Source organism: Coregonus lavaretus (genome assembly GCF_964263955.1).
Source record: "Coregonus lavaretus genome assembly, chromosome: 25".
NCBI classification, from domain to species: Eukaryota; Metazoa; Chordata; class Actinopteri; order Salmoniformes; family Salmonidae; genus Coregonus; species Coregonus lavaretus.
In genome coordinates this window covers 2,864,822-2,883,244 of record NC_140012.1, presented here as the reverse complement: position 1 = coordinate 2,883,244, position 18,423 = coordinate 2,864,822, and the positions used below count along the sequence as shown (strand labels likewise).

At 43.0% G+C, this 18,423-nt stretch overlaps 1 protein-coding gene across 2 annotated transcripts in view; it reads left to right on the top strand.

Annotated features, from left to right (window-relative positions):
- The window catches only part of LOC311101033 (serine/threonine-protein kinase TAO2-like), a gene marked incomplete at its 3' end in the record, with an annotated part of 57,067 nt that overhangs the window by 24,192 nt on the left and 14,452 nt on the right, over nucleotides 1-18,423 (top strand). Inside the window, exons 16-17 of one of the 2 annotated variants that reach the window (XM_084142046.1) lie at nucleotides 3,293-3,496; nucleotides 4,416-4,655. In XM_084142046.1, coding sequence (XP_083998172.1) covers nucleotides 3,293-3,496; nucleotides 4,416-4,655 — 444 coding nt within the window. Of the gene's footprint in view, nucleotides 1-3,292; nucleotides 3,497-4,415; nucleotides 8,182-18,423 lie in introns of those variants that run through there. The other variant, XM_084142045.1, reaches the window with a different exon arrangement.

Here is an 18,423-nt window from a genome sequence, read left to right as displayed (position 1 = left end):
CAAGGCTCTTCGCACTCTGGGAGGAGGACACAACGGAGTTGTCAACCGTGATGGCGAGATCATGGAACGGGCAGTCCTTCCCCGGGAGGAAGAGCAGCTCCGTCTTGCCGAGGTTCAGCTTGAGGTGGTGATCCGTCATCCATACTGATATGTCTGCCAGACATGCAGAGATGCGATTCGCCACCTGGTTATCAGAAGGGGGAAAGGAGAAGATTAGTTGTGTGTCGTCTGCGTAGCAATGATAGGAGAGGCCATGTGAGGATATGACAGAGCCAAGTGACTTGGTGTATAGCGAGAATAGGAGAGGGCCTAGAACTGAGCCCTGGGGGACACCAGTGGTGAGGGCACGTGGTGCGGAGACAGCGTCTCGCCACGCCACTTGGTAGGAGCGACCGGTCAGGTAGGACGCAATCCAAGAGTGAGCCGCGCCGGAGATGCCCAGCTCGGAGAGGGTGGAGAGGAGGATCTGATGGTTCACAGTATCAAAGGCAGCAGACAGGTCTAGAAGGACAAGAGCAGAGGAGAGAGAGTTAGCTTTAGCAGTGCGGAGAGCCTCCGTGACACAGAGAAGAGCAGTCTCAGTTGAATGACCAGTCTTGAAACCTGACTGGTTTGGATCAAGAAGGTCATTCTGAGAGAGATAGCAAGAGAGTTGGCTAAAGACGGCACGCTCAATAGTTTTGGAGAGAAAAGAAAGAAGGGATACTGGTCTGTAGTTGTTGACATCAGAGGGATCGAGTGTTGGTTTTTTGTGAAGGGGTGCAACTATCGCTCTCTTGAAGACGTAAGGGACATAGCCAGTGGTCAAGGATGAGTTGATGAGCGAGGTGAGGTAAGGGAGAAGGTCACCGGAGATGGTCTGGAGAAGAGAGGAGGGGATAGGGTCAAGCGGGCAGGTTGTTGGGCGGCCGGCCGTCACAAGTCGCAAGATTTTATCTGGAGAGAGAGGGGAGAAAGAAGTCAAAGCATAGGGTAGGGCAGTGTGAGCAGGACCAGCAGTGTCATTTGACTTAACAAACGAGGATCGGATGTCGTCAACCTTCTTTTCAAAATGGTTGACGAAGTCCTCCACAGAGAGGAGGGGGGGGGGGGATTCAGCAGGGAGGAGAAGGTGGCAAAGAGCTTCCTAGGGTTAGAGGCAGATGCTTGGAATTTAGAGTGGTAGAAAGTGGCCTTAGCAGCAGAAACAGATGAAGAAAATGTAGAGAGGAGGGAGTGAAAAGATGCCAGGTCCGCAGGGAGTCTAGTTTTCCTCCAGTTCCGCTCGGCTGCCCGGAGCCCTGTTCTGTGAGCTCGCAATGAGTCATCAAGCCACGGAGCTGGAGGGGAGGACCGAGCCGGCCGGGAGGATAGGGGACATAGAGAGTCAAAGGATGCAGAAAGGGAGGAGAGGAGGGTTGAGGAGGCAGAATCAGGAGATTGGAGGGAGAAGGATTGAGCAGAGGGAAGAGATGATAGGATGGAAGAGTAGAGAGTAGCGGGAGAGAGAGAGCGAAGGTTGCGACGGCGCATTACCATCTGAGTAGGGGCAGAGTGAGTAGTGTTGGAGGAGAGCGAGAGAGAAAAGGATACAAAGTAGTGGTCGGAGACATGGAGGGGAGTTGCAGTGAGATTAGTAGAACAGCATCTAGTAAAGATGAGGTCAAGCGTATTGCCTGCCTTGTGAGTAGGGGGTATGGTGAGAGGGTGAGGTCAAAAGAGGAGAGGAGTGGAAAGAAGGAGGCAGAGAGAAATGAGTCAAAGGTAGACGTAGGGAGGTTGAAGTACCCCAGAACTGTGAGGGGTGAGCCATCCTCAGGAAAGGAACTTATCAAGGCGTCAAGCTCATTGATGAACTCTCCAAGGGAACCTGGAGGGCGATAGATGACAAGGATATTAAGCTTAAATGGGCTAGTGGCTGTGACAGCATGGAATTCAAATGAGGAGATAGACAGATGGGTCAGGGGAAAAATAGAGAATGTCCATTTGGGAGAGATGAGGATTCCTGTGCCACCACCCCGCTGACCAGATGCTCTCGGGGTATGCGAGAACACATGGTCAGACGAGGAGAGAGCAGTAGGAGTAGCAGTGTTTTCTGTGGTAATCCATGTTTCCGTCAGCGCCAAGAAGTCGAGGGACTGGAGGGTAGCATAGGCTGAGATGAACTCTGCCTTGTTGGCAGCAGAACGGCAGTTCCAGAGGCTGCCTGAGACCTGGAACTCCACGTGGGTGGTGCGTGCAGGGACCACCAGGTTAGAGAGGCAGCAGCCACGCGGTGTGAGGCGTTTGTATAGCCTGTGCGGAGAGGAGAGAACAGGGATAGACAGAGGCATAGTTGACAGGCTACAGAAAATGGCTACAATAATGCAAAGGAGATGGGAATGAAATGAACTAAACAGGTCAACTACTCACCAACCATAGTGTAACTACTTACCAACCATACTTTAAAGACCCAGTCCAGTCAAAATTCTGTTTTTCATATTGTACATCAGCTGACGAAACGAACACTGTAAAAGTGTGAAAAAATGTGATCAGTGTTATTTCCTGATATTTGCTGGTTGAAAATACAATTGAAACAGGACCTTTTAATCAGCAGGTTTTGCATGGGTGGAGTTTTGGCTTGTGTGGTGCCATCTCCAGGCAGTATAAGTTAATAGACCAATAACAGAGTTCCAAACCACTGCCAATAACAGCTGGTTTTCAGGTTACATATCCCTCCCATTAGTCCCCTCACTCAGACCACTCCCAGACAGTCCTAGCAATATTCTTGCTTGTGAAATTGTTTTTTTTTTTACAATTTTAATGGAAAACTATCATAGTAAGGTACTTAATTGTTACCCAGAAATGATTTGATATTGAGATAAAAACGTCTGCATTGGGCCTTTAACTACTCACTAACCATAGTGCAACTACTTACATACCGTAGCCATACTGTAACAACTCACCAACCATACCACAACCCCTCACCAACCACACCGCAACCCCTCACCAACCACACCACAACCACACTGCAACTACTGACCAACCATACCGTAATTACTCACCGACCACATCGCAGCCATACTGTAACTACTCACCAACCATACTTCAACCACTCATAGCTGAGAAGTACAGCTACACACCCAAAGCACCTGGCTGTTAACAATAGCCGTTAACAAAGATGAAGGCATGCAACAATATACCAACCACGTAGCAACCATTATTAACCCCTGCCGAAACACATGCCACCACTACACCTTAATCACAAATTGTTATATTGACCTATCAAGTGGTGGTGTCGTGCTCTGACCCTTCCTCCTGCTGTATTTCCCAGGAACTGAACGAGAACCAGTCGACCCCCAAGCGGGAGAAGCAGGAGTGGCTGGTGCACCAGAAGGAGTGTCTCCAGCAGCTGCAGGCGGAGGAGGAGGCGGGGCTCCTGCGCCGCCAGAGGCAGTACTACGAGTTCCAGTGTCGCCAGTACAAGAGGAAGGTGCTGCTGGCGCGCCACAACCTGGAGCAGGACCTTCTCAGAGAGGTATAGTACATCAACATTACCAATGGCAAATCCATCTTTCAGGTGACCTAGCAATAGAGATGTTTCGGAGTTGGTCAAGGCGCTGGTCTTCTTCTCATCATATAATGCTACCTCCCTGTGACGTTAAATGCACTGAGTGTACAAAACATTAGGAACACATGCTCTTTCCATGACATAGACTGACCAGGTGAATCCAGGTGTAAGATATGATCCCTTATGGATGTCACTTGTTAAATCCACGTCAATCAGTGTAGATGAAGGGGAGGAGACAGGTTGAAGAAGGATTTTTAAGACTTGAGACATTCAGAGGGTGAATGGGCAAGACAAAATATTTAAGTGCCTTTGAACGGGGTATGGTAGTAGGTGCCAGGCGCACCGGTTTGAGTGTGTCAAGAACTGCAACACTGATGGGTTTTTCACACTCAACAGTTTCCCATGTGTATCAAGAATGGTCCACCACCCAAAGAACACCTTGTAGAATCTATGGCCCGACGAATTGAGACTGTTCTGAGGGCAAAAGGGGGTGCAACTCATTATTAGGATGGAGTTCCTAATGTTTTGTACACTCAGTGTAGTACAGCACTAGTGCCTAATACCCAGCAGGCCAGATTTGGCATGTAACGTCTAAATTATGTAATTTGGTGGTTGTTAACTGGTTATCTGGTTGAGAAGACGTCACATAACCAGATTACAACCAACTGGTCTCTGCTACAACCAGGAAAGGACGTATTTCTCATGACGAGATCAAGACGTTGTGGGAAATATGTCTAATTTGGGGTATTATCTGGTCAGATAACCGGATTCTCCATCTCTCCCTCCCTCTTTCCCTACCCTCCTGTCTGACTGTGTCGGTCTGTCTGTCTCTCTCTTTCTCTCACGCTCTCGCTTTCTCTCTCTCTTTCTTTCATTCTTCCTCCAGGACCTGAACAAGAAGCAGACGCTGAAGGACCTGGAGTGTGCCATGCTGCTGCGCCACCACGAGTCCACCCAGGAGATGGAGTTCCGGCAGCTGGGCTCAGTGCAGCGCACACGGGCCGACCTGATCCGCACGCAGCACCAGTCGGAGCTCACCAACCAGATCGAGTACAACAAGCGACGCGAGCAGGAGCTGCGGCAGAAGCACACTGTGGAGGTCCGCCAGCAGCCCAAGAGCCTCAAAGTGAGTGAGAGGGAGACCCCCAGCACCCAGAACCAGCCACCTCCAGAGGAGGACAGGGGGGAGGAGGGCCAGGAGACAGGGGGGCGAATGGGAGCCCAGGCTGGGGCTGAGGGGGTGAAAGAAGAGGTGGGGGCGGTGGAGGAAGGGGAGAAGGGGGTGGAAGAATGTGAAACCAAAGAGGAAATGGAGGGAAACAAAGGAGAGGTTGGAGAAGGTTTTGAAGGAGGGATAGAAGAGGTTGTGCGAGACCATAGTGGAGATGGAAGGATTGAGAAGGAGGTGGGAGATGGGGATGAGGTTTGCTCCCATTTAGAAATAAAGAATGATGTAGAGGAGGAGAAGGAGAGCGAGACGAAGCTTGAGGACGAGGGCGAGAAAAGCAGGGATGACGAAGGACAAGAAGCTGAGGAGCGGAAAGCGGGGGAGGGAGAAGGAGAGCTGAGGCAGGTGGAGGGAGTGCAGTGGGGGGAGGAAGAGGGTGATGAGGAAGACGAGGTGAGATATGTTCTTGATAATGATGATGATGATGAGTTGGAGGGTAGAGGTGTGGCCGACGGCTGTCCGTCTGAGCTCATCACCTCCCCGTCCCTGGAACGGAGGCGTATCTGCGAGCAACGCAATGCAGACGAGCTCTCAGAGTTCTACTTCCCCGAAACCCTTGAGGAACTTGAGCCCCTTCCCCACTCCGCCCCTCCCTCCGTCCCCTCCTCCTTTCCCTCCCTCTTCTCTCACACCATCTGCCTCCTCCTCTCCCTCTCGGCCACCACCCAGCCCTCCAACCTCACCCTCCTCCTCCTCTCAGTCTTCCTCCTCTCCCTTCGTCGCTCTCCCCCCCTCCCCTCGCTGGCCTCCCTCCTCCTCTCGGGCGAGCTGGCCCTCCTCGCCCTTTTCTTCTCTTACCTCTTCCTCCGCTCCTGCTGCTCCCTCTCTCTCGCCACCTACCTGTCCCTCACTCTGTGGGCGTGCGGCCTCTTCAGCCTGGGCCTCTCGCTGAGCCTGGGTCTCTATTACGTCCCTGTGGCCCTGATCTCTGCCTCCTTCCTCAGCTCGCCTTCCCTCTTCCTCTCCCTCTACCTTGTGGTGGTGCTGGTGGTGCGGCCGGCGCGCGTCTTTCTCCAAAACGCCCCCCGGAAACTCAACCGCCTGTGGATGAGGTTCCTCTTCCGCCTCCCCCGCCCACTCTTCAACATCTGCCAGTCTCTCCTTGGGGGCCTGGCGGAGCGTAGCCTCTATGACATGTTCCCTAAGGCTGGCCGCAACTGGGGCGGGCGCCAGTCCAAAATCCCTGTGCCCCTAAAGAGTCTTCCCTTAGAGAGCCAGGCGGGCAGGAGCCACGTCCGCTCACCCCTTGCCACGTGCCTCCTCTGGGTCAGGCGCTTTGTCAGACGCCCCCTAGGGGTCCTCGCCGACCTGGCCAACTCGGTCGTGCTGAGGCTGGCTAGCAGGGTCCTTAAAGAGCTACCCCCCGAGTGCCTGAGCAGACTTCGTACATTCGGTCTGCTGAGAGAGGAGAAACCTAGCAGGCTCCCCAGGCTACTGCCCAGGGAGGTCAGAGAGCAGAGACAGAGGGAGAGGAGGAGGAGAGAGAGAGACCGGCAGAGGAGGGAGCAGAGAGAGCGTATGTTCAGAGACGAGGGGAGGTGGGAATGTGGGTTGAGGCGAACTTTATCCGGGCGGAGCGTGAGGGCTAAAGTGAGACCGTGGAGATAGTAAGAGAGGGAAAGAGTGAAGGAGTTGGACAGGGTGTGCGTGTGTTTACGTGTGTGTTCCATCTATCACTGTCTGACTGTCGTGTGTTTATTTTCATTTGGGTCCAGATGTTTTTATTCCTGCATAGTTTTTGGGGTCCAGTTTCAACCCTCCCAAAGATGGGTAGACCTATGATGCACACAACCGAACACTGTTTGCATTGGCTGAATGTGATTGGCCGTTTTAAAGTACTGTATCGCCAAAAGCATCCAGCAACTCCTGTCTTGTCACTGTCGTCTTATACCCCAGTGAAGTTTAAGCATTTGTCACTCACTATTGTGCTTTTTGTAAAAGTTTTTCTTTTTCTTTATTTTATTCTTAATTCGTAAGACAATATGTTTATGGTTATTGTTGAGACCATGTTTGTGCAATCTATTCTTGTGTTTCTATTGAAGTCCTAAGATTTCAGAAGATTATTTTTTGTGTGCACTGTTTGTGCACATTGAATTCCTTGTCAGTGCACAGTGGCTATCATTAATGGCCACTATTGATAGATATCATTCGCCGTGGATTGACCACAAATCAAGCATTTCACCCCAGTATAATACTAAAATACTGTGAAAGAAGTAGGCCGACATTCTGATCATTTCACTTAACCGCCTCCAAGAAACACTAATAGATCATTGATATAGTGCAATAGAAAATCAACCACACAAACTTCCAGAACAAGGCTGCTTCAATCCACAAAGCGAACTTTAACATGTTAATGTTACGTTCAAGCTTAAAAACGAAATGTGTTTAATACATCAAACTTGATGTAAATGCGCTAAACTGGAAAATTATTTCCCAAAACGTGTTTTTGTTCCAAAGATGCAGTACTGTACCTCTCAGTCATCTGAATATAGGATACAGTATACCATGTTATTATACCCAATTACCAGTTAGCCAAAGTTTTGTGGCTATTGCATATTAAAGGGGTGGTTGTTGCTTAAATGTCTTGTATTTTGCTGGGTAGTCAATATTGCTCAAAGTGGAAGAGTTCATACTTTGTAGTAAGACCCCAAATGTTAATGCGTAGAGAGCAGTGGAAGCTGGTGAAATGGTTATTACGTTATTACATTTTAAACTTCTAGTTAAGTAGATTAATTATTCATTATTGTGCTATTGGCAATAATCTTATATTACGAATGATTTACAATGTAAACATTTAGTTTTTCTCCTTCTGTTCGACTGAAAGTGTTTGAATGACTGTCTGTTCTGTTATACAGCCACAAAGGTTAGGCTACCTCCAAATTCACAAAAAAACATATATCATTTTTGTTCGTTTTAGTAGGACTATACTTTGAATATTATTTTATTACTATTTAATTGGCATATTGTAATGTCGTTCAAATGTGTTTTTAAAGCCAAAAAGAAAATATTTTGTGCTCATAAGTAATTGAAAATTAAGTCCAAAGATTGACGGGACCGCTGAATGTGAGAAAAATGCAATACTCATGAAGAAATTAACAATCGTTCACATTGTTGCAGTGTCCTAGATATATTTTAATTCAAAAGACTTCTCAACACTGCGAGAGTAGGCTGTTGCCAATGGGTTTTAACTAGTCTAAAATGATGCAAAAGTGTTTTTTCCAAAAAGGGCTGAAAATTACTGTTCAGTTTGTTACGCAAATTCTATTGAATTATTATATGTATCAAATTATATACACACACACACACACACACATACAGTACCAGTCAAAAGTTTGGACACACCTACTCATTCAAGGGTTTTTCTTTATTTTTACTATTTTCTACATTGTAGAATAATAGTGAAGACATCAAAACTATGAAATAACACATAGGGAATCATGTAGTAACCAAAAAAGTGTTAAACAAATCAAAATATATTTGAGATTATTCAAAGTAGCCACCATTTGCCTTGATGACAGCTTTGCACACTCTTGGCATTCTCTCAACCAGCTTCATGAGGTAGTCACCTGGAATGCATTTCAATTAACAGGTGTGCCTTGTTAAAAGTGAAGTTGTGGAATTTATTTCCTTCTTAATGTGTTTGAGCCAATCAGTTGTGTTGTGACAAGGTATACAGAAGATAGCCCTATTTGGTAAAAGACCAAGTACATATAATGGCAAGAACAGCTCAAATAAGCAAAGAGAAACAACAGTCCATCATTACTTTAAGACATGAATGTCAGTCAATCCGGAAAATTTCAAGACTTTGAAAGTTTCTTCAAGTGCTGTCGCAAAAACCATCAAGCACTATGATGAAACTATCTCTCATGAGGACCGCCCCAGGAAAGGAAGACCCAGAGTTACTTTTGCTGCAGAGGATAAGTTCAATAGAGTTAACAGCCTCAGAAATTGCAGCCCAAATAAATGCTTCAGAGTTCAAGTAATAGACACATCTCAACATCAACTGTTCAGAGGAGACTGCGTGAATCAGGCCTTTGTGGTCGAATTGCTGCAAATAAACCACTACTAAAGGACACCAATAAGAAGAGACTTGCTTGGGCCAAGAAACACAAGCAATGGACATTAGACTGGTGGAAATCTGTCATTTGGTCTGATGAGTCCAAATGTGAGATTTTTGGTTCCAACCATTGTGTCTTTGTGAGACGCAGAGTAGGTGAGCGGATGATCTCAGAATGTGTGGTTCCCACCGTGAAGCATGGAGGAGGCGGTGTGGGGTTGCTTTGCTGTCTGTGATTTATTTAGAATTCAAGGCACGCTTAACCAGCATGGCTACCACAGCATTTTGCAGCGATACGCAATGCCATCTGGTTTGCGCTTAGTGGGACTATCATTTGTTTTTCAACAGGACAATGAACCAACACACCTCCAGGCTGTGTAAGGGCTATTTGACCAAGAAGGAGAGTGACGGAGTGCTGCATCAGATGACCTGGCCTCCACAATCACCCTACCTCAACCCAATTGAGATGGTTTGGGATGAGTTGGACCGCAGAGTGAAGTAAAAGCAGCCAACAAGTGCTCAGCATATGTGGGAACTCCTTCAAGACTGTTGGAAAAGCATTCCAGGTTTATGCTGGTTGAGACAATACCAAGAGTGTGCAAAGCTGTCATCAAGGCAAAGGGTGGCTACTTTGAAGAATATAAAATATTTTGATTTAACACTTTTATCGTTACTACATAATTCCATATGTGTTATTTCATAGTTTTGATGTCTCCACTATTATTCTGCAATGTAGAAAATGGTAAAAATAAAGAACAACCCTGGAATGAATAGGTGTCCAAACGTTTGACTGGTACTGTGTGTGTGTATGTATATAGATAGATATTATACTTATAACTACGTTGAATGATTGCTTGGTCACCCGTTCATTGAGTTGCAGCCGGTTGTTTAAATGGGTAGTTGGCCATTGAAGAAGAGCCAGGGTAGATTGAGGACTAATTTAGAAGGATAAAAATGTCTGTTAAAACTTTAGCAAAGAATAGATTCTTAATTTAAATATATACATCTACCTGGGAGGTCAGGGGACATTTTATTTAAAGTGCAGGAATACTACTTAAAACGCAGGTCACCCAGAAAATCGTCACATGCATTTTACAGGTGAGCCATTGAGGTGGAAGGGTATTACTGAGTGTGATGCGGTAGGAGGAGCACTCCCTCTCTCCTGCACTGTATTCTAACACAAAGTAAACTAGGGCATTGCTTTCTGTGTGACCTGCATTGGAGGGAGAGTTAAAGAAGTCTTAAACTAATTTAAGGGTGATATATTATAGTGCATTTGGAAAGTATTCATACCCCTTGACTTTTTAACGTAACAATGTGTCTGAATACTTTCTGAATGCACTGTACATTACATTATATTCTGTCTTTAAAAAGAGGCATATCTTGTGTGCAGTTTTTTCACCCTTTGTTTTTTAAATGTAATTTATGATTTCAAATGATTTGTGTCAGTATATTTGTCTTATTTTTGTATGTATGTTTCCACAGTGTTTTATCTCATCAAGTTTAAATGAATATTTAATATATGCAGTATTTACAAGGTTAGTACTGCATTCTGTGTTCAGAAGACGTTTTGTTTGCATTTCATCCTCATTTTGAGTGCACGAGTGGTGGTGTATTGTATGTCTGTAAGTATACGCAGCATTTTGGCACACTTACAGGGTGTTTCTTCTCCATACAGAAATAAATTCTTTTTTTCTTAAAATCATGTTTTGTTCATTGCTATGATTTACATCTTTGTTTTCCATAATTTCCATATTGTTATCATTTCCATTTCTTTATTCATTCATTCAGTTCATCAGTTTACCAAACATTGAGAAAAATAATTGAACCTAAGTTGAATATTCCTCCAATTTACATGTATCCTCACTCATTTTGTCTCATCACATACAGTGCCTTCAGAAAGTCTTCAAACCCATTTACCCTTCCACATTTTGTTGTTTCAGCCTGAATTTAAAATTGATTCAATTGAGATTTTGTGTCACTGATCTACACACAATACCCAATAATGGCAGTGAAGTTTTGTTTGTAGAACATGAAACTTGAAATGTCTTGAGTCAATAAGTATTCAAGCCTAAATAGGTTCAGGAGTTTAAAAAAATCTTAACCAATAGCCTAATAATTATGCATGGGCTCATTCCGCGTTCAATAGTAGTGGTTAACATGATTATAAATAACTACCCCATCTCTGTACCCCACACATACAATTATCTGTAAGCTCCCTCAATCGAGTAGTGAATTTCAACCACAGAGACCAGGGTGTTTTTTTTTATGCCTCGCAAAGAACAGCACCAATTGGTAGATTGCTCAAAGTGCTGAATATCCCTTTGAGCATGGTGAAGTTATTAATTAGGCTTTGGATGGTGTATCAATACACCCAGTCACTACAAATATACAGGCGTCCTTCCTAACTCGGTTGCCGGAGAGGAAGGAAACTGCTCAGGGATTTCACCATGAGGCCAATGGTGATTTTAAAACAGTTAGAGTTTAATGGTTGTGATATGAGAACTGAGGATGGATCAACAACATTGTAGTTACTCCACAATACTTACCTAAATGACAGTGAAAAGAAGGAAGCCTGTACAGAATACAAATATTCCAAAACATGCATTCTGTTTGCAACAAGGCACTTAAGCAATGCTGCAAGAACACATTTTACATTTTAGTCATTTATCAGACACTCTTATCCAGAGCGACTTACAGTTAGTGAGTACATACATTTTCATACTGGCCCCCCGTGGGAAACGAACCCACAACCCTTGCGTTGCAAGCGCCATGCTCTACCAAACATGCCATTATTTTGGGGCAAATCCAACACAGCACATCACTGAGTAGCACGCTTCATATTTTCAAGCATGGTGGTGGCTGCATCATGTTATGGGTATGCTTGTCATTGGCAAGGACTAGGGATACTAGGATACAAAGAAACGGAATACAGCTATAAGCACAGGCAAAATCCTAGAGGAAAACCAGGTTGTCTGCTTTCCAATAGACACTGGGAGACGAATTCAGCTTACAGCAGGATAATAACTTAAAACACAAGGCCAAATCTACACTGGCGTTGACATTGAATGTTCCGGAGTGGCCTAGTTACAGCTTTGACTTAAATCGGCTTGAAAATCTATGGCTGTCTAGCAATGATCAACAATCTACTTGACAGAGCTTGAAGAATTAAACAAATAATAATGGGCAAATATTGTCCAATCCAGGTGTGCAAAGCTCTTAAGAGTTCTTGCCACATTGTTTTAATCTATCCAATCCTCTCAGATCTGCAGTGGCTCGGGAGTAGGAGTAAGGGATCAATTTGGAACTGAGAATATAATCAAATTCTTTGTGACTTTGGTTATTCTTATATGTGGGGGAGTGCTTAGGGAAGTCTTAGTCAATAGGAGTTTGGTTATGCTTTATTATTGGTGATCAGCAATACCTTGAGCCAACTAGGTGTAGGAAGTAAATTCAGAAAATGAATGGAAATTCAAGAAGGGCCCAATTCAGACTTAGGAAATCTGTTCCTTTTTTTTCACGTTTTGATATAAGCAATTCTCAGTAGTTGGTATTCAGACTTAACATATGCAGGTGCATAACGGGCTCTGCAGGTGAGGCTCCCTTGTATGCACTGAATAAATGTAATTAAACCGCTGAAAACCCTCCCACGTGCTGGCCAACAGATTTTCTTGTGGAGTTTTCATTCAATAGTGTTTTCATTACATTTATCTAAAGCCATCACTTTAATTACGGTGTACCTTTAACAAAAAATGTATCGACAGACTTCGGAAAGTATTCAGACCCCTTGACTTTTTCCACATTTTGTTACGTTACAGCCTTATTCTAAAATGGATTAAATAAATAAAAAAATCCTCAGCACTCTACACACAATATCCCATAATGAAAAATTTAGCGCCGCCCTAAAAACCCTATTCAAATTCGACACAAACCTTCAAAAAGGTATGTAATGAGACATTATATAAACTCTTTATAGTGTTTTATTTACATTTTAGAGGTGATAAGTTGGACAAATCAGGTGAAAAAAGCCGGTTACCCACACGACATATTTTCCCCTTTCACTATCACGCAGTAGCTTTCGCTTTCCCACCCGCCATTTTTAAAAAGACCCGGCGGAGCTCCATTGCTTTCTTCAATCATGCAGAGACGGGCAGCATGAAGGTCTCGTCATTGATTTTGCTGGAAAGGGGAGAAATTGTGCTTTACAATGGTATTCGTATTACAGTTGACCTGGAAGTATTACGTTTTTGGGGCGCTAAAATAAGGTCAAATGTATGGAACAGCGCGTTGTACAAAAGTACGTTAGCTAACGTTATTATTATTAATGTGGCTTGCGTACTAATTATTTTGGACTTTTTATTATTATTACTCTTTAGCACGCTACTCCTCTTACACTGTTTAAACTAGAAACGCCATTCAAACTTTAATCTGAACTGGATACAACTTTTTGATATCTTTTTTACTTTTTAAACTATTCAACTTTTGTCCTTTTTGTCCTCCATCCACTTTCATGGCATTTCTAAAGGGCCCATTGTGACACCATGACTTCCAACATTCTATTCTATTAATTGTAAACAATGTTACTTTTGACACAAATCACCTACTTTGATCACTTTCCCAACAAGTTAGATAAAAAGGTTAAAACTGAAATTTGGACCACTTTCCCAGCACTTTAGACACAAACTTGGTGGGTATGACATATTGGTCTTCTTCTCTGCTAGTCAAATCTGAAGTTGGAACAAACATATATCCTACCGATCAAACGTTACAGCTTTATTAGTAACCACATTAACCAAAAATATTACAAACTGAAATTTGGACCACTTTCCCAGCACTTTAGACACAAACTTAGAGGGTATGACATCTTGGTCTACTTCTCTTCAATTCAAATCTGGAATCAGGACAGCATTTTCTACATCCAATCAATAGGTACAGCTGTTTTAGTAACCGCATCACCTAATTTAATTAACTTCCCACTGTTGAATTAACTGCCATGGAATCTTTCAGAACTTTCTAATTATAACAAGACTTATTATGCCACACAGCTCACTCCGACCCACTAAACTAACCTACCACTGTTTGTCTACATGTAGTTATCTTTTACCTTAAGTACAGGTTTGTAGGCTGCCTTGCACAGTAGTAAACTCCCACCCAGCTGGTGGTGCTGATGTGAAATTCAGTGCTCGCCACCCACGAAAACCAAGGAGTTTTCTAGAATTCCTGAATTAGAACTCGGAAGTAGAATTTTTTTATTTTCCAACATTCTTTGTGTGGAGTTAGGAAAGACATATTGACTTACACAACACATTCACAACTCTCATTCAACCGAAAATGTCATTCCATTACTTCCTTTATCTTTGCATTGATCCCTTCATCCCTCCATCCATTAGGTCTTTCATCCTGTGTCCTTACTTTATTTATCTATCCATTTATTTATATATCCTATTTATTGATCTATCCTTCAGTCATAACTTTCTTTTAGCAGATTTATCATTTGATTAAAAAATAAATGTATGGTTGAAGGAAGGTTACTATAGCTAAAACAAACTTCTACATTTCTTCCACTTGAGGCACCATCAATTATTGATGAAACGCACAACTACTGACCACAACCACATAGCTACTGACCACAACTACTGAACCACACAACTACTGACCACAACTACTGAACCACACAACTACTGAACCACACAACTACTGACCACAACTACACATCTACTGACCACACAACTACTGACCACAACCACACAACTACTGACCACAAATACTGAAAACAACCACACAACTACTGACCACCACAGCCACACACTACTGGCCATAGCCACACATATACTGACAAAAACGACTGACCACAACTACTGACCACACAATTATTGAACCAAAAAACTACTGACTACAACCACACAACTACTGACCACAACCACACAACTACTGACCACAACCACATAAATACTGACCACACCTAATGACCACATAACTACTGAACCACACACGTACTGACCACAATCACACAACTACTGACCACAACCACAGACCACACAACTAATGACCACAGCAACACAACTACTGTCCACAACCACACATCTACTGACCACAACTACTGAACCACACAACTACTGACCAAAAGTACAGACCACATAACTACTGAACACAACCACTGAACTACTGACCACAACCACACAACTACTGACCACAACTACTGACCACAACCATACAACTACTGACCACAATTACTGACAGCAACTACTGACCACAACCACACAGGCCTATAGTATTTTCATATTTTGTTATACACTTTCATATTTCATGTGAAATACCTGTTCCTTTTCGATGATTTCCCACCAAAACAAGGGTTGTTTTCCTCAATTTCAACAGAGCTTCAAGCGTAGGCTACCACGAGACTTTAAAATTCAAAGCCTGCATATTTCAGCTCCTTTCGTCCTTATTGTACTTTTTGTGACCCACAGAAAAAACTTAGAAGAGGGACCACTGAAACACAAAATCTACAAAAGTTGATACAAGGAAGCAACACAAATGTATTTTATGCCAGAATTTCCTAACAAAATTAGGTTCGCTCACATTATGAACCTGTTCCTGGGTGGAAACGCTTTAATGCAGGATCATTGTGGAACGGATACACAAATGTGGTTGTTTGAACCTGTTAAGACAGTGATGTGCACATTCCAATGATCTAATTATCCAATACGACAGTCTAGATGGGATAAAACACTTTTTAGAATGACATAACATCTTTGGAGCATTGTTCATTACCTCTGCCACTGTCTGCGTTCCCACTTTGTGACAGTGTCATTGTAAAAATGTCCCTATTGTAAACAATATATGGTAACCTGACAACATTGAGTTAAAGCAATCAAATCCAATGTCTTTTGACCGTCCGTAGGAGGTGCCGCTAGTTTTTAGGCTTATATACAGTTGGGGAAAAAAGTATTTAGTCAGCCACCAATTGTGAAAGTTCTCCCACTTAAAAAGATGAGAGAGGCCTGTAATTTTCATCATAGGTACACGTCAACTATGACAGACAAAATGAGAAAAACAATCCAGAAAATCACATTGTAGGATTTTTTATGAATTTATTTGCAAATTATGGTGGAAAATAAGTATTTGGTCAATAACAAAAGTTACTCAATACTTTGTTATATACCCTTTGTTGGCAATGAAATTACGTTATGTTTGTAATTTCACTTCACCAATTTGGACTATTTTGTGTATGTCCATTACATGAAATCCAAATAAAAATCAATTTAAATTACAGGTTGTAATGCAACAAAATAGGAAAAACGCCAAGGGAGATGAATAATTTTGCAAGGCACTGTATATCCTAGACCAAACAATTGCAGTGACCCACCCATCCCTATAGTAGGATCCCTGTTAGCCCCCTGGTGTATTAGAGGAAATGGGAGTAATCATTTGGGTGAAAATGTCTAACTGTACTATGTTGGTTAATGGTAGCAATACCTGTTCTCTTGTAGTACGTGATTCTGTTACAGGAGCACCAGGGAATGTGAGTTATACATTTTCTATCTACAATAAGTCTATAGCACTGAAAGGAGCCCCAAATGGTACCTATTGGTTGTGTGGCCGATTTGCTTATTATAGTTTACCACCTAATTGGGGAGGGACGTGTACTGTTGGGTTTGTGGTGCCGGCCATGAGAGTCCTTCGAAACACTGAAACAGAATTGAGGGTTCTGTTCAGGGACCATCATCAGGTGACCCCTCGTTTTAAAAAGCGATCCCTTGCAGATGTCACTCAGGTGCAGACATTCTTCTCCCGATTCGCTGGTGTTTTTGTTTCTGTGGTCAGTAGTTGTGTGGTTGTATTGCAGGTTCTTTGGGCTCTACAGTATGGACGTGGTCAGTAGTTGTGGTCTTAGGTGCAGGGTTGAGTAACCGGGTGGTAGCCGGCTAGTGACTAAGGGCAGGGTACTGGGTGGAGGCCGGCTAGTGATGGCTATTTAACAGCCTGATGGTCTTTAGATAGAAGCTGTTTTTCAGTCTTTCGGTCGCAGCTTTGATGCACCTGCACTGACCTCACCTTCTGGATGACAGCAGGGTGAGTAGTTTGTAGTTGAGTAGTTGTCAGTAGGTGTGGTCAGTAGTTGTGCCATTAAGCCATGGAGACTTGAGTGTTGGCAGTCTAAAATGGTGGATTTAGACCGCACGGGCCAAATGGTGTGTTTTTACATTGTCCCATAGTGAAAACGTAGTTGGTATTCCTGGCTTGCTAGTCACATAGCCAGCTATATTTCTAGATTAGATTAAAGGATGCCATACTAGCCAGTTAGTCTCTATTTGTGAAAAGACAGAGCTAGCTAGCTAGCTAGCTAGCTAGCTCAAGACATAAGAAACTTGCTAGCCAGCTAGCTAGCTAGCTACTTTTTCGCTAGCACTAGTGATATTGGCTATCTTCTATAGGAAACATCAGGTATTGAATTTACAAGTGTTATTTTGACAACATTTGCGTAATTCATCTTATAAAACGACTTACTTGTTGATATAAAACTGGTTGCTGGGTTATTAGGCAATTCAGTTTTGTTTTGAAACACCATGTTAACTAGTGTTAGTTATTGGAGTTACAAAAAGTTGAATATTGTAAAAGGTATAATAGTTATCAGAATACTTTTTTACAAGGTTTGTAAATTGGAATGTTCTGCACATTTTAAAGTTGAAGTGTGTATCTTACTTAATAGGTGTACAAATAGTGTATGAAAAAGTGTGCGAACAACAGTGTTCCAATAATAGCACATTTTGATCACCATAAGAGTAGACCATGTTAAAATTAGCATTTTTAGCATTTAAAGTATGATGAGTAGAAAAAAATCTGAATGTAAGCAACTGAAGTTAGACCTCTGCACGTTTATATAGTTAAAATGGTACTGTATGTTTCGCATAAAAGCTGTAGGAGGAGTAGCGGTGGGAATAATAATAATAATAACTAGAAAAGGATGTTTCATTAATAACTTTGTGCTTGCTCAGCTGGCTGAAAGTATTATTATTAATGGTAGTGGAATAAGTTTACATAGTGAGATAGTTAGGCCTATATCTTTGAAATATCTTCCAATAAAACCAATGAAAAGTAAATATTTGGTGACAATTGAGTGCGGTAAATGGAAAAATCCTAAATTTTGAATCTGGCGTCGTTTTGCGTATCAATTCATAAACACTATGCCATGGAATCGGTACGTCAAAAATCTCTTCCCAACTATTTTGCAATCTATATGGGACGGCTGTCAATGAAACTGGTAAACTTTTTTATTTATCACAATTTTCTTTAACCAATTATATCCCCCCCCCCCCCCCCCCCCCAATGATGATTAAGAAAAAACAGGTTTTTAGACATTTGTGAGATGTGTTACAAATAAAAAACGGAAATATCACATTTACATAAGTATTCAGACCATTTACTCAGTACTTTGTTGAAGCACCTTTGGCAGCGATTACAGCCTCAAGTCTTTCTTGGGTATGACGCTACAAGCTTGGCACACCTGTATTTGGGGAGTTTCTCCCATTCTTCTCTGCAGATCCGCTCAAGCTCTGTCAGGTTGGTGGGGAGCGTCGCTGCACAGCTCATTTCAGGTCTCTCCAGAGA